Source organism: Talpa europaea (genome assembly GCF_964194135.1).
Source record: "Talpa europaea genome assembly, chromosome: 11".
Classification (NCBI taxonomy): domain Eukaryota; kingdom Metazoa; phylum Chordata; class Mammalia; order Eulipotyphla; family Talpidae; genus Talpa; species Talpa europaea.
This window is the reverse complement of record NC_140078.1, coordinates 7,162,963-7,178,355: the sequence shown is the minus strand read 5'-3', so window position 1 is coordinate 7,178,355 and position 15,393 is coordinate 7,162,963. Positions and strand designations below refer to the sequence as shown.

The 15,393-nt window shown below is 46.7% G+C and overlaps 1 protein-coding gene across 1 annotated transcript; it reads left to right on the top strand.

The window, feature by feature from the left end:
• Window positions 1–253: 253 nt before the first annotated feature.
• RNF114 (ring finger protein 114) lies at window positions 254–12,789 on the top strand (the record flags this gene model as incomplete). The annotated part of the gene is made up of 6 exons (XM_084247133.1): window positions 254–393; window positions 4,234–4,384; window positions 6,242–6,348; window positions 6,607–6,721; window positions 12,068–12,175; window positions 12,724–12,789. The coding sequence occupies 6 exons, from the start codon at window positions 254–256 to the stop codon at window positions 12,787–12,789; spliced, it is 687 nt and encodes a 228-aa protein (XP_084103259.1).
• Window positions 12,790–15,393: the final 2,604 nt, after the last annotated feature.

Sequence of the window (15,393 nt, the reverse complement as noted above, 5' to 3'; positions counted from 1 at the left end):
CAGTCCCTGAATCTGGTTTCCGCATTTTCCAGATTTCCTCGGCCTCTTCCTCTCTCCCTCCCGTTGGAAAGGCAAGGGGGCGTGGCCCGCTCGCTAGCCCCGCCCCTCCCAGGGGGCTCCCGAAGCAAGCCCCGCCCCTCCCCGGGGCGCCTGGAGTAAGCCCCGCCCCTCGCGCGCGTCGTTCGCCTCCTCGGCCCCGCCCCCAAGGGCTCCTCCTTCTCGGCCGCCGTTGCGCTGCGTCCGCGGCAGCAAGATGGCGGCGCAACAGCAGGACCGCGAGAGCGCTGTGCAGCCGGCGGGGCCCGCGGCGGAGGCCGACCCGCTGGGCCGCTTCACTTGCCCCGTGTGCTTAGAGGTGTATGAGAAGCCGGTGCAGGTGCCCTGCGGACACGTGTAAGCGACGCGCCGGGGCCTGGCCGGGGGCGCCTGACTGGGCGGGCGGGGAAGCCCGGGAGCGAGGCCCGGCTGAGGGGGGTTTCGCGGGGGGGCCGAGGGCCTCTCCGTGAGGCCCTTGGGGACCCCGGGAGGCCCGTGGAGGCTGCCCGGACGCTCTTCTCTGGAGCGCCGACTGTATCCGGCGGTTCGTAGGCTCCTCAGTCGCGGTGGTGGTGTCGCATCCCGCTGGCAGCCAGGTAGGCTCCGAAGTCCGCCCTTGAAGAGCCGCGGTTTCCCTGAGTGGGCTGGGCTTCATCTCCCGAGTATGTCGAATTGGGGCGTCGTGTGCCCGGCCCCGCTCCCAACATTCTGATATGCACTAAAGTTGGAGGAAGCTGAGCTAGGCTGACAGAACAAAAGGGAAGTCCATGTCGAGATAGAGATCTGGCCAGTCGGCCCTTCGCGGTGAAAGGGGGCAGGAAAGGCAGAGATTGTTAGCATCCCCGCTTGTACGCGCAGTTTGTCTCATTCTCTTTAAAAATAAGCCCCCCTGTTGCTAATAGACTGGCTGTGACGACCCAAGGAAATATGTGCCCCCGGACAGGTTCTGGGCTGTGGTAGGTGCCTTGAGGTTGGCTGGACTTGAACCTAAGCTTTGTGCCAGGAGACCCGCACCCCCTAAGTCGAGGAATTGTAGAAAAGGTGGTCACCTGCTTCTTGCCCCGGGAGCTGGTATTTCTTCCATGGCCTTCTTCCTCAGTGCTTAATGTAGGCACCACCTTGGCATTAGTCTTAGGACCTCTGTACTGATCCGTAGGCACCCTAGGCACTTGCTGGGCCGCCCAGGCATTCTTTTTTCTGCAGGGCCAGAGGGTTGACAGACCTGGGGAGGGACAGGTGATGAGGACTGAGCTTAGTTAGGGAAGGCTCACCGTGGGCCACCTCTTCCCAGATGAACTTCAGGTGTCCATTTGCCAGCCCAAGGAACAGTTGGCACCTGGCCAGGGCTCCCCAGCGGCAGGGACTGCTTTTTACCTTGAGTTCTGAGATCTTCCTAGCTTCTGGCTCTTCCTGCTGGCAAGTTCAGTTAGCCTGGAGCTCTTCCTGCCCTTCACCCACTATCCCAAATCCTTTTCATCCTTGAACTCCCAGTTTGATTTACCTTTCTGGTCACCATTCCCATCACACCTCCACTTCTCTCCTGGGGCTTCCCTTTCCTTTCTTGCTCAGAGCAAATTTAGGGGCATTAAGGGCAGTGACCTTATCTGTTTTGCTGCTCTCTGTATCCGCAGTGGCCAGCTCAGTGTGAGCATCTAATTTCCAGTCTTACAGTTAACTGACTAAAGTATTAGTATGTCCACTATGCCATACTCATGTGGCATGGAAGGAAATAAGAGGATTCTGCCTTTGGAGTTCACAGTCCAGTAAATTGATGATGAATAAGTACTAACAAATGTTCCAGTGACCACAGAAATTCATTGTGTAGTGGGAGTGTATTACAAGTATCAAACCTGGTGTGTGTTAGTGGGGAAGTGATCAGGTAATGGATGAATGAACTAAGAAATTAGTGGTGCAAGCAGACTGTGAGAGTTGAAGTCTGGGTAGCTCTCTCAGTCCTCTTCTTGGATCAGCCTCATTTCGTTAACCTAATTTTGGATTAAGTCAGTGGATTTTACTTACAGTTAACATTTATAAAGTGACTTCACCCAGCACAGTTTTGAGGTTTCCTTGAGCCGTAGGAACCTTTCTTAGGTCAGAGGTCAAGGGGCATTACTGGGATTCAAATGTTGTCTCTTTTCTATACTTACCACATCCGTTCTTCATGTTCATCAGTTCAACACTGAGAGAAGACAGGTGGATGCCCTTCTCTGAGGGCTGCAAACAAATCTCCCATTGCTCCAGCCAAATGCTTTTTCACTCTGGCCAGTTGAAATTTGCAAACTTGTGTGCTTGGACACTTGAGCATCACTGCTTTCTGGCTGGGGCATTGGATTTTTATAAGATTTTATTTCAAACCCTGAATGACTACATCCTTCCCTAGTCCAGTGAAATATAGCCAGAGAAAAGCAGATGGTGGGGTGCTCAAGGAGGGACTTTCCTCACAGTGCTCTGACAGAAAGGGTGGAGCTCTGAAAGGCAGAACTCGGAAAAAATCTGTTAAGTAGGAAATCGAATCTGAAAATCAGCCCAAGATGTAGGGACAGTTTAGAAATGACTTTCATTGGGTGTGACACTGGCATGAGGTGACTGGTGAACTTTTGAATGTGAGCTGTAAACTCTCTGTGTGTGCTAGAAGGCAGGTGTTGAGCTGCTTTATCTGCCGGCTGGTTTCGGTTTCATTTTGCTCTCCAGTTACTCTTGCAGTCTGTCTTTGAGAGGAGGTACCAGGAGTGATGGCCACAAGCCTCTCCGACCTTATCACTTACCCTTCTGAGGTCTAATACATCATAGCCCAGAGTCCTTCCTTTCTGCCTCTCTGACACCCCTTGTATTTGGTATTGTCTCTGTGTGGAACTGTCTTCGTAATTTTAGGTCTTAACTCAAATGTTATCTCCTTAAAGAAGTTTTCTGTAATTCACCCCAGCTGGTCTCTGCCTGAGATCATTTATTTCTTCATTTAATCACGATCTGAAATTAACATCTGTGTTGTTCTCCATGTGAAATATAAGCATCATGAGGACAAGGACTTTGTGTAGCTCACCACTGTGCCCTCAGTGGTGAATCAGTAGGCCCCCTTATCTTCTCCCAGCCTGGTCTAGAATTACGTAGCAGCATTAACATCTAGCTTAATGACAAAGAGGAAGAAAATTCTTAGAGACAGTAAAAAATTCTCAAGTGCACAGATTATCTTTGATTATACATCCTGAGCTCTTCCTGGTAGGTGTTATCCTGTCTTCAGTCTGTCAGATTGGGTATTTTCTTGCCTTATTATCTATCCATTTTTTCCAGTGTGCCTTATCTCAGCACGGCAGCCTGCCTAGGCTTCAAGGTAGAAACTTGGGTCTTTGACTTTGCTTCTTTTCTATTTCAGTGAGTTACTAAGTCCTGTTGATCTGCCTCTGAATCATTTCCTGAATTAATTCTCTGTAGCCTTAGGCCCTCACGGTTCCTTGCCTTTATTCATCTGTTTTGTTTCTACTTCAGTCTCTTCTCCTCTTTCCTCCCCTAAAAAAAATTTTTTAAGCCAATAACCCTGTTGTCCATGACAGTCCCAGAGTTGTTTTTCTAAAACTTGGACTTCGATCTGGCTCCCTGCTGCTTATAAGGATAAGTCTTAGACTTTTATTTCCTCAGATGCAGCATGAATTTTTAAGTCTAAAGGCCTGGAATATTCTTTCTTCCCTCTGCCAACTAAACTCTTTTTAAGGCGCTGCCTCTGAAGTGTTACCACCCTGTCCTTCCCAGGCACGGTCAATTGTTGCTGTTTTGCCTTCCCATAGTACTTTGCATACATCTCACATGATCGCAGCTCCCATTTGTGGTGCATTTCATGCCTTCTAGACACTGTACTAAGGTTAGACATGCCATCCTGCCGTCAATTCTGGAGATGTAGGTGCTGCTCTCTCCACTTCAGGAGGAGAAACTGAGATTCAGGAAACCCCACCAAGACCCCTTAGTGCATTCTAACGCTGTTCACCGTATATCGTGGTGGTTTGCCTTTGTTTCTGTTGCCTGTGTGTTCTCTGCAGCCGCCTCCCTGCCTGATCCCATTTCTCTGGCTTAGGAGGACCCAGCATTTGAAGTAGAGAATAAGTTATTTTTAATTCATTATACATTGATATCCTTTTAAAGTTTACTCATTTTTGTTGTCTTGTCTCCACAATGCATGACGCAGGTTCTCTGTATGTCTTGTTCTAGCTTTTGCTCTGCATGCCTGCAGGAATGTCTGAAGCCGAAGAAGCCTGTCTGTGGGGTGTGTCGCAGCGCTCTGGCACCTGGCGTCCGAGCTGTGGAGCTCGAGCGGCAGATTGAGAGCACAGAGACTTCTTGCCATGGCTGCCGTAAAAATGTATGTGAAGTAAAATGGAAGAGTCCATGTCTTTCTGTGATACGGTGGGGCTGGACCTAGAGATGCTGCCATGTTTCTGAAACTAGAGCATGACTGGTGGCTGGCGGCACGCGTGCATGCACATCTATGGTGTGGCCGGGCTGTTTCATCCTGGTGATCTCACTGCTGTGGCTTTTTTTTTTTTTTTTTTAAGAGATTATGCATTTTAGCTTTGAAAGCCATAGAGATCGGTTATCCCAGTTTTTTTCCTATAAAAGACCCATTTTTCCAAAACATCATGCACAATTTTAATTAGAACATAATGACAAAATGGTATTTCCTAATTTTTTTAAACATAAAATGAAGTCAGTGACTCAGTTACCTGCTCCAGTGAGCTTGAAGGGAAATTTTATAGTGTATATCATTACAGATATAAAATTTATCTACATTTTAGTGTTTGACAAGAGGATTCATGAGAGATATATAAAGGTCAGTGTGAAATCTTTTGATTTCAAGAGTAAGAGCTAATATTTGAAGTGCATCCTTATTTTTTTTTCATATAATCCTATCAGCGTAAGGTATATTTAACATCTCTTATAATTGCTGCTGCAAAAGAGAAGTGCTGTTGTTGTATTTTCTAAGACATATATCCAGCCTTACTGGTTTTAAACTCATGTTTTGTTAATTCCAGGCTTCTTCCCTAACCCTCACTTCAGAGATTGGCTTAATTTAGAAGGCTGCAAGATATTTTGCACCCTTTGACAAACTAGATGTAGGACTTCTACACAGTAAGATCTAAGATTATAACATGATATTGTTTCTACACCTTTTTTTCCCTTAATGGCTCTGGACAGCCTTGCATGTCAACGCTAGGGTTTGAACATGGTGGTTGGGGTAGCCGGAGGAGGACACGTCCTCTGACATCTCCTTCAGGATTAGTTAGCACCAGGGCACGCTGTGGCGCCAAGTCCTAATTTCCCTTCCTTTTCAATGGGAGCACTTCAGTTGGCAGCTGAAAGTCAACATGTTCTTTAACTGGAAGTAAGACAGACAGAAGCACCATGGTAAGCTGGAGCTCAAATACGGGATTTTTTTTTTTTCCTTGCAGTTTCCTTTGACTTAGAAACTGGTGATATTGAAGTAAAATTTCCTCTTACATCTTTCTTCAAGCATGCGCAATGTGGTCTTTTTTTTTTCCCTGTATTCTTTTGATTTTCTCCATTTTTAAGAGTAATGATTTTTGTGTTATACTTCCAGGTGTATTATACCTCCAGATATGTGTTTCTTCCCCGTACTTGCCTTCTTCATTCTTTATACTTTCTTTTTAGAATACCCGCGGTGAAGCACTCTCCTCTGGGTTCTCTTGTTTCTTTACATCTTGCAAAGACTAGATCCTATAAGTGAAATAGAATTCAGGTTTTGGGTTTTTTCAAAAGATCATTTATCATAACCTGGGGGTTACTATTTAACTAGGGTTACTAGTCTTTACCCATTTTATGTGAGTGAGCCCTTTGCTGCACAGAATGAGCTGACTGGCAGTAAAGAAATTAGTTTAAATGCTAGTGTGGGAAACTTTTAAGCTTCCTTGGATTTGGAGTGTCCATGAGCAGAGAGCATATCATGAATAAAGCAAACTTCTAGGGGAATTACTAAGGAGTAGAAGCAGATGTCCTGACTAAACAACATCAGTGTTGGTTATTAACAGAAACCCTGCAATAAGTAGTCAGGGTTTGAACCCCATCGGCACAGCCAGGACTCTGGTGCGATTGGTTGCTAGGGCCGTGCGGGTGCAGTGTTCACCTAGCCCTGGCTTTGGACTAGGTTGGATCTGGCCCAAGATCCTTACTAACTTGTGGGCTCTGATTCTTCTTCTCCAAGTTCTTCCTCTCCAAGATTCGGGCCCATGTGGCTGCCTGTTCCAAATATCAGAATTACATCATGGAGGGTGTGAAGGCCACCACCAAAGATGCATCCCTTCAGCCAAGGTAAATGACTCCCTTAGGTGGGGGGTCAGCTGTTGCTTACAGGGTCTTAGTTGCATGATTTTGGAAAGTGAAGGTGTAAAATGTTGGCTGAAGCTGATTGTTTTTGCTTGGGGCAGGCCTGGGGTGAGGTATATGGAGAACAATTTTCTGATGTTTGCTTCAGATATTAATTGTGTTGTTGTTTTCAAAATGCATGACCTGGTTCTGAAGATATCAGAACCCCAGTCACAGGTTTTCCGCCTACCTTTCATCTTCCAGAAATGTCCCAAACCGTTACACCTTTCCTTGTCCATACTGTCCTGAGAAGAACTTTGATCAAGAAGGACTTGTGGAGCACTGCAAGTTGTCTCACAGTGCAGATACCAAGTCTGTGGTAAGGATGCCTTTTTTTTTTACTTTTCATTATGGGAAAGAGTCAAACATACAGAAAAATTACATCATTAGTACAGTGAATTCCTGTGTACCTTTTACCCGGATTGACAAATTAACATTTTACAATACTTTACCCTACTCTATGATACGTATTTTTTGCTGAGCTATTTGAAAATAAGTTACAGATACCATGGCCCACTGTCCCTAAATACTTCAGCACTTATCACACTGGGGAAATGTAACATGGATACAACCTAATATCTAATGTGAAATCCAAGTTTAAATTTTAACAGTTGTGATGTCCTTCCTGGCTCTCTTCCCCCAGAGCCCCATCCTGCATCTGTGTGTCACGTTTAGTTGTCATGTCTCTTTTGCTCTTAGCCTTTCTTTGTCTTTCATGACTTTGACGTTTTTAAAGCGGACAGGCCAGTTTCGTAGATTGTCCTCAGTTGCATTTGTCTGTTACACATGACTAGATCCCAGATACTCTAAGCCACATACATGTCCTCTCTCTGCCATAGGAGGCGTTGTTTGATGTCTGTGGTCCCTATTGTTGGTAACATTGACTGGGGTCCCTGGGTGCCCACCAGGTTTGTTCTCCATCAACCTGCTGTTTTCTTTTTGGGAGTGGCTGCTTGATACCTGTGGGGAAAGAGAGTTTAGATGAAATTTTTAGGAAGTGCTGTCAGTCCTTTAATATTTAAGTATCATTCACCTACAAACTTTTAAGTGTGGATTTGGTCTGTCTCAGCAGTGCTACCCTTTTCGGTTATTGACAAACTAGGTCTTTTTTTTTTTTAAGATTTATTTATTTTGGGCCTTCCCGGTGGTGCAGCGGTTGAGCGCTGGGTTGCGAAGCTGCCCACAGCCTCTGCAGCACCTGTTCAATCTCCGGCTGCTCCCCAGCCATTGGAGGAGGTTCCCGCATGGCGCGCAGACCTCTCCTGCCGCCCGCTGCTCCCCTCAGCAGTGTACTTAGGTTCTTCTGCCTATTCTGTTCCCCGCTCTGGCGAATTCTCTCACCCTCCCGCGCTTCTGACTGTACCCAGTGCTTGTATAAATAAATAAATAAATAAATCTTTAAAAAAAAGATTATTTTATACAAGAACTGGGGTACAGATGCATGGGAGGGTAAGAGGACTCACCAGAGACAGAGCAGGGAACAGAACAGGCAGACTGACGAAACACACCTCTGAGGGGAGCAGAGGGCGAGACAGGAGAGGTCCGCTGCACCATGTGGGATTCTCGCCAAATCGAGCCCGCGCTGCAGAGGCTGCGGAAGCTTCACAGTGCGGTGTTCAACCGCCTGCGCCACCAGGGAGGCCCAACAGACTAGGGCTTAATACAACTTTCTCTGTAGCATTGTTTCTGTCTTCCCATTTGTCTCCGACAACTTCTCTTGAACTCTGTGCCTGGTTTTATGGGTGGTCTTCAGCTTCATTGCTTTAAAAGGTGAACAGGCTTTAGGATTTGCACAGGTTTTCAGAAGTGTAACACCAGTGTCATTGCTAATGGTATTATGGGGCCTAGTGGCATTCTTTCTCTCTCTGCCCCAAATTTTAAGATACAGCTGATCAATTCAAGAATACCTACCGTGTCTTCTCTTGATTTGCCAAGTACAAGTTCTGGTTAGGACAGCCAATTTTTACACTGGACTCCCTGGGCTCTGAATGTTGTGCTGTGACATATTCCACCGATGGATTCCCTCTCTGGTTGCTTTTCTCAACTCTCCAAACTAGGGAACTGAGGTGGTTCATTGTGTACCTCATTTTCAGCCAGACCCTCTTGATACTCAGTAAGCCCCTCTAGTGCTGTTCTGGGCTCTCTACTAAACTCCTGGTTTGAGTGTCAGCCAGGCTATGGTCTTGAACCTCTGCCTAAATCTGAGAACGTAGGTAATACTGAACACAGATAATACTGAACCTTTGCCTTAAAAGCTAAGTTCAAAGTGTCAGGTATGTGTCCTTTCTTCTCTCTCCTATCTGTGTGAGGAGTTCTCTGATCTACCTCTGAGATCACAGACTCGCAACCTATGGGATATGGTCTGACCCCCACGTGTTCATTTCCTACCCTTTAAAAGTCAGATTTCTCAATCTATAACCTACATTTGAGAAATTGGAATTTTTGGCAAGTCTGCTGGCTTTGCGGAGTCACTGTCCTTTCTCGATGGGGTGAGCTTACACCCATCCTGCTTCACTTGTTTGCTTTGCCAGCCTGGTTGCCGTGAACACTTGAATGTGCAGCCCTTTTTCCTTTTCCCCCCTTGTGCTGAGGTAGACTCTCCCCGGATCTCCATTCCCAGGCTAACGCTTTAATTACCTACGTTCTCAGATCTAGGCAGAGGTCCAAGACCACAGCTCGGCTGACACTCAGACCACCTCCCTGCTCCTGAGACTTTGCCCATTGTGTGTCTTCTCTTCCTTCAAATTTTCTTTCTCTGCTCCTTACCTTCGTTTTCCTCAGGCTTGCCCAGGTCTTCCCTGTCTTAATTGGGAGGAATATTTGATCCATTACTTTTTGTAGATAGCATTCAGCTGCTCTTTTCCCTCAAGCTTGTGCTTGTTCAGCTCTGCTGTCTTTTCTCTACCTTCTCCTTGTTCCCATCCAGAGTCTGGTTTTGCACTCCTCTGACATCACAGTCCCTCTGCTTCCTGACGGGTCTTCTTGGGATTCTTGTTTTCTTTCATCTTCAATTTTTAAAATTTATTTCTTTGTATGTGGCATGAAACAGTTGTGTAAAAAGTGGATGGTAAAAAGTGTCTCTTCTGCCCCATCCCCTGGTTCCCTTCTATACCACCTGTTCCCAGTATTTTGTGATAATTCTTGCAATGATACTGTGTTCAAATATGATAAATGCAGTTACCACTTGCTACTTTAGTATAATAGAAATAACCCCAATATAAAATAACACACTACACTCTTTCCTGTCAGAACTGCTCTGTCATGCAGCTGCCCCACAGCCATGTGGCAGGCTGGCCTTGGAGCCCTCCCTCCTCACCTCCCTGCCCCCCACACACACAGGGCAGGGGGCCCCTAGAGCTGCAACTCCATTTCGCACCATCATTTGGTAACTGGACCTTCGCCTCTACCCTGTTGGTTAGAGTAATTTTTTTTTCTTTTGCTGAAACAAAACAAAACACTACACTATGGCGGCCTCCAAGCCTTTTTTGAACATTCACAAATAACTGATTATTTTCACTCAAAAATTGGCTTTATCTTTCTATTAGCTCTGTCTCCTGATCCATAGTCATATGCACGATGATTATCCATTGCACGCCTGACCCAGACCCTGTGTCTGTCACCTTGGTGACTGTTGAAATTTCCATTGCAGATGCAATCTGGAACAGGGATTGCATTTTGCTTTTTCTGTGATTCCAAAATAGCTGCACAGTACGCATTTATGCAAGATAAGAGAGGTGTCCTATGAAAAAGACCCAAAGCCAAGTTTTCAGATCCTCCAAGATGTTTTATGGCTCTTAGTAACTTACTCTTTCGTGTAAATGAAAAAGAAGTAGACACAGACACCACCCGCCAGCCCCCACTCCCCACTGTTCCATTTTAAAGTTAGCCGAATAAGCACTCTTTCGGCACTTAGGAAAATTGTAGTTGGGTAGTCAGTAAAATGATAGCTACTGTAGTTCATTTCCTACCACCATCTCCTCTGCACTTGTTTTTAGAAGTAAATAAGGTAAGAGGCCAGAGCGCCGTCAATTTAAGTGAACCTTCGCTTAGTGGCAGCACCAGGACTGGAATGTGGGTGTCCTGCCTCCTGAGCCAACTGTCTCTCCACAACACCAGCCATGCCTTGGTTCATGCTCGTTGGCATCTGGGCTGCATGTGCGGAGAGACACAAAATCGTGTGGTCGAATTGTCCTTCTGAGGTTCCTGTATGTCCCCTTTTTTACGCAATGACACCATATTCTGTGCACTGTAATCAGTGTTTTGGGCACATTCCATATCAGTATGTGTTGATCTGCTACTGTTTCTAAATGAAAGACGCCAGTTTACCATTACCTGTCTGGACCATGATTTAACTGGTTCCTTAATGGTAGACATCAAGGCTAGTCCCAGCCAGTGTCAAGAAATTTAAGGACTGGATGTTCCATGCTTTTAAAAAATCATTGTTGATTGATAATGAGACTGCATTTGTAATGAGAAATAATCCGTTTTTAGGATTATAACAGTAAGTTGTGTCTTATTTTAAAGTGCTTTATTTTTGGTAAAATAAATATGTTGATCCTAAGTCTAGGTTTTGGGGATAAGGGATGGTTTACCTGCTTTTCTGTAGTTTTGAAGTTTCTCATAATAAACTTTAAAAGACTGCCGTACATGTTAACATCTTTGTGTATGTCTATCAAATAAAGCCTTAGAGGTGAATTGATTGGAGGAAATGTCAGGTGCACTCATCGTGGTGCTAGAGCCCACGAAAGCACCTGTGGCTTCTGGTTCTATGACCTAATTTCCTCTCCCACTGCTCCCCATCCCCTTCAGCTTCCTGAAATCCTTCTGATTATTTGTTCTGCAGCAAAGCCTTTTCTTTTCGGCCCCTGACCCTCTATTCTCACTCCTCTTCTTCTCAGAAGTCCTGAATTCTGAATATTCTAGCCCGCCCTTTTGGAAGTTGCCTCCTTCTCAGTCTCTAGTCCTGACCCGAACTCCACTTCCCACACGAACCCCGCAGCTCCAGCTGCCTGCCTAGTTTTCCGCTCAGGGAATCCTCCATTGCCTCAGATTCGTCTCTTGCAACCCCCTTTATCTATCACCATGTCTTCTCCTTAGTCCCATTCCCAAGCTGGACCATTTGTGCCCCTTCCTCCCATTTCCTCAGCTCCTCTCTGCTCCTCCTGACTTTTCCATACTAGCCAGACCAACTGCCTTCCTGGAGCACTGCCTCCTGGCCTTGTCTCTGGACAGCTGCCTTAGTTCTGGGGCACCCTTCATGTTTTGTATACCTCTCAGTCTTCAAAGCCCAAACCAACTTCTCGCAGGAGGCCTTTTCAACCCAGACGTTCTCCTCGAAGCATTTACTCTGTAAACATAGCACATAAGCCCGTGTTTTACTTCCTTGGGACGTTGCTTATCTGGCTGTTGTTGACTTGATCATCTTATGTGGTGGGTCAGAATTATGGTGTAGGCCCCACTGGACTGACACTGTTTTGACGACAGGGAAGGATAGAAAAAGTTAGTATGGTGACTTGAGCCTTTCCCCACCCCCACGTCTCCTCTGACTCATGGGGAAGGTGGTCAGTGTTTCTCTTCCCAGCGTGGAATGACCAGGTGAGATGTAGGCCAGAGGCCCAATCAGCTCAGACTTCTGGTACCTAAGACCTTGCTTCTGTGTTTAAAGGTTTGTCCGATCTGTGCCTCAATGCCCTGGGGAGACCCCAACTACCGCAGCGCCAACTTCCTAGAGCACATCCAGCGCCGGCACCAGTTTTCTTACGACACTTTTGTGGTGAGTTTGGGACCCGGGGTCTCATTGCTCCCCTGGGAGGACAGCACAGCTCCTTCCCGTCTCACTGGAGAGCGGTGGGCCCTGTTGCTGAGCCCTGTTACTGCTGCGATAGGCTCTCTGGGGCCTGTGTATGTGTGCCAGGTGAGCGCCAGAGCCTTCTTTGTGGGGGACTACAGAACCGGCCAGCCTTCTAGGCTTGTTTCTCACACGTTATAGTTAGGCCATAAAGATGAATGTGGTTCCTGTCAGTCACTGCCTCACTTGTTCCACTGTGGTCACTCTGAGTTTGTGTCAAGCTCCATTTGTGTGTTGCCTGGTCCTCACAGTCCCTGACTAAGAGCCATTGTTATTTTTATCGCAAGGACGTGTCAGCAGACACATGGAAAGATTGAGCAATACACCCAAAGTTACGTGACTAGCATCGCAAACCAGGGCGCTGGACTGCTCCTCAGCAGCCCCCCAGAGCCCAACTACCCTGTTTGCCCTCTGTAAGTGAGGCTTTGCAGCTGCACCACTGCTGGGGCTGAGTGTCTGTGTTTTGCTGTTAGGATTACGACGTCGATGAGGAGGACATGATGAACCAGGTATTGCAGCGCTCCATCATCGACCAGTGAGCAGAGTCTGCTGTCCGTCCCGTGCTCCAGAGCTTCCATTACTTGTTAAGCGTGAAACCTGTGACTCCCACACCTTCAATGTACACCAGACCTGGAAGTGAGCCGTGGTTATTGGGACAAGGCCACTTCCCACAGGGAAACAGATTCTAGGTCAGAGCCCTCCCTTCCTTTGGGCTCTTTCCCCTACCGTTAATCTTGTCTGCCTCCTGGTCTAGTCTTATCATTGCTCCTCAGCTACTTCCAGAAGCTTCTGCCACCTCTTCTGGAAGAGATGCCAGCTTCCCCACTTGTCCTTGTTTCAGACTTGTTCCTCCCATCCAGTGTTCATCTCTCAGGTCCTCTGAGCCAGCCAGGACCTTTTCTGGGTCATGAATAGCACAAATGAGACAAGCGTCTCTTCTGTCCCTGAGTTGTAGAGATCCAGTGATAGCGCATCTGCTCAGTGATTAAGTGAAAGTTCCTGTTAGGGAGCCCTGACAGCAGCTGCCAGAAGCTGGAGTTGCCATCCTGACACATTTCAAGTCCTCGTGGGTGAGTGTCCTGGGTTTAACAAGGTCGAAGGCTGAAAGTTTTAGTTGGTATTTTGCTACTACTCCTGCTCACCCTTAGAGTTAACTGGTTCAGTCTTAATGCCTGCATGGTGCCTTTTTAGGATAAGGTGTAACCATATATTTTTAGTAAAAAATAATGTTTTCTAGGTTAGGAAAGTGAAATTCCATTTATCCGTCAGTGGGGAGGAGAGTCAGCTAAGGGGATGGGGGGGCATAGCCTTTTGGTTTTGGCTCTCAAATTCATAAAGTCACGTTTCCTTCTCTGTGTGAGAGCCTGCTTACGTTCTTGCCCTTGAAGCACGGAAAGGAGCCCTCAGAGGAGTGAGAAGGGAGACCTGGGGCTCCAGTGGATACTAGTTCTTTTGTCTTTTACTTGGTGACTTAGCTTAAACTGAGCATTGCTTTTCTATCACAAATGGTTTCCTTATGAAACTGGCTTCTGCAGAATAGGTATGTGAGAACCAGCCTTCCAAAGCCGAGAGGCTGTGGGAAGCCCGGCGCCGCAGCCTGCTTTCTCTGACAGGACACGCTGTTCAAAAGGCCCAGCGTGGCCCTGGTGGCCGTTGTTAATGGAAACTGTCTCTTAGAAACTTATTTTGGTATCAGCTCAAAAAGCTTGATGTTCACTGTTTCTTCACAAATATTAATGAATGCATTGCTGGGCGCTACCAGACTATCTGTGGAAGCAGAACATCTGAGCAGCTGGAAGGCATCTGGGTTTCGGTTTGTTCGTGTCAGGTATCTAGTCTGAATATGGAAATTGAGCAGCTGGTCAGTGACTGATGTTGGAAGTGACAGAGGATTTTGGGCCTGTGCGCTGCTGCTGGGGCCTCTTCACACCTGCCAGTGAGAGCTGCAGAGGCCTGGTGACCAGCAAAGTTGAGGCCCTTCGGGGGCAATGTAATTTTTTCTAATGTGCTTTTGCTTGGGAGGGCCCAAAAGGTTAAGGTCAGCTTCTTCACTGTAACTTCTAGAAAAAGTTCACTCAGACCTCCCTCATCTCAGTCCAAGTTGAGAGGGAAATTTGACAAAACCTGCATTGGAGGGAACTGATGAGAACATGCCAGGCTCATGGGTGGTACCAAGAACTGATTTCCTTGTATTAAGTGCACTTCATGTATTTCTAATAAGATGACTTTCCAGAAAGTGAAATTTGTTATGTTCTGGCTTTTAAAGGTGAAATATAAATAAATTTCATAATTTATCCAACCGGTAAGCTGCAGTGCTTGTTTTCATTACTCACCATTGGCCGTGGTATGGACCCCGGCACCTCCAGAAGGGTCTTTCCAAGGGGAAGTTCTCATCTGTCATGTGTGAGCCCCATCTGTCTCTGATCTCAGCTCTGGCATTTCCCCGGCTGGGCCTCGCTGGGCCTGCCCTCTTGGAAAATGAACAGCACCCCCGCTTCTCACCGTTGGGAGCTTGGGTGAGAAGGGACCGTCCTCCACAGACTGCTTCGGCTCTGTCCAGACGGCTGTGGGCAGCCCCCAGACATTGAGATCTAAGGTCACGAGCTTGGCTAAGTTCTGCCCTCTGCCACCGCCATGAGATGTCTGGCAAGTATTTTCCCTTTCTGAACCTGATTCTGTACAATAACGCAAGAGTAATTTTCTGGCTTCTAGTTTATGAAGCAGGAGGTATTTATTCTTTCTTAATCCTTTATCAGTTTGTAATTATATCCAAGTAATGTGTGAATGCCCAGTGCCTGGCACTGTGCTGACACACAGTAGGTGCTTAGTCGATGCTGTACTTGCTGGAATATAATAAATTGTTTTCCAATAAGGAAATTTTAAGTTTTTTTTTTTTTTTTGCCAAATAGATGGTGAGCTTTTACCTTTGCAGATGAAATACTCAAATATCTACTTCTGTTTAATTACATATAATTTGAAACAAATGTAATAACAGTTGCTCTCCTCTCCTGCATCTCAAGGAGCAGCCCCATCTTAAGGATGCTGGGATTCAAGGAACAACTACACAAAGCCCTGGCACAGTGCCTGCTGCCTTGTGGGTACTGCCTTCAGCTACCCAGCTGGTCTCCCCGGCTCCTCATAGG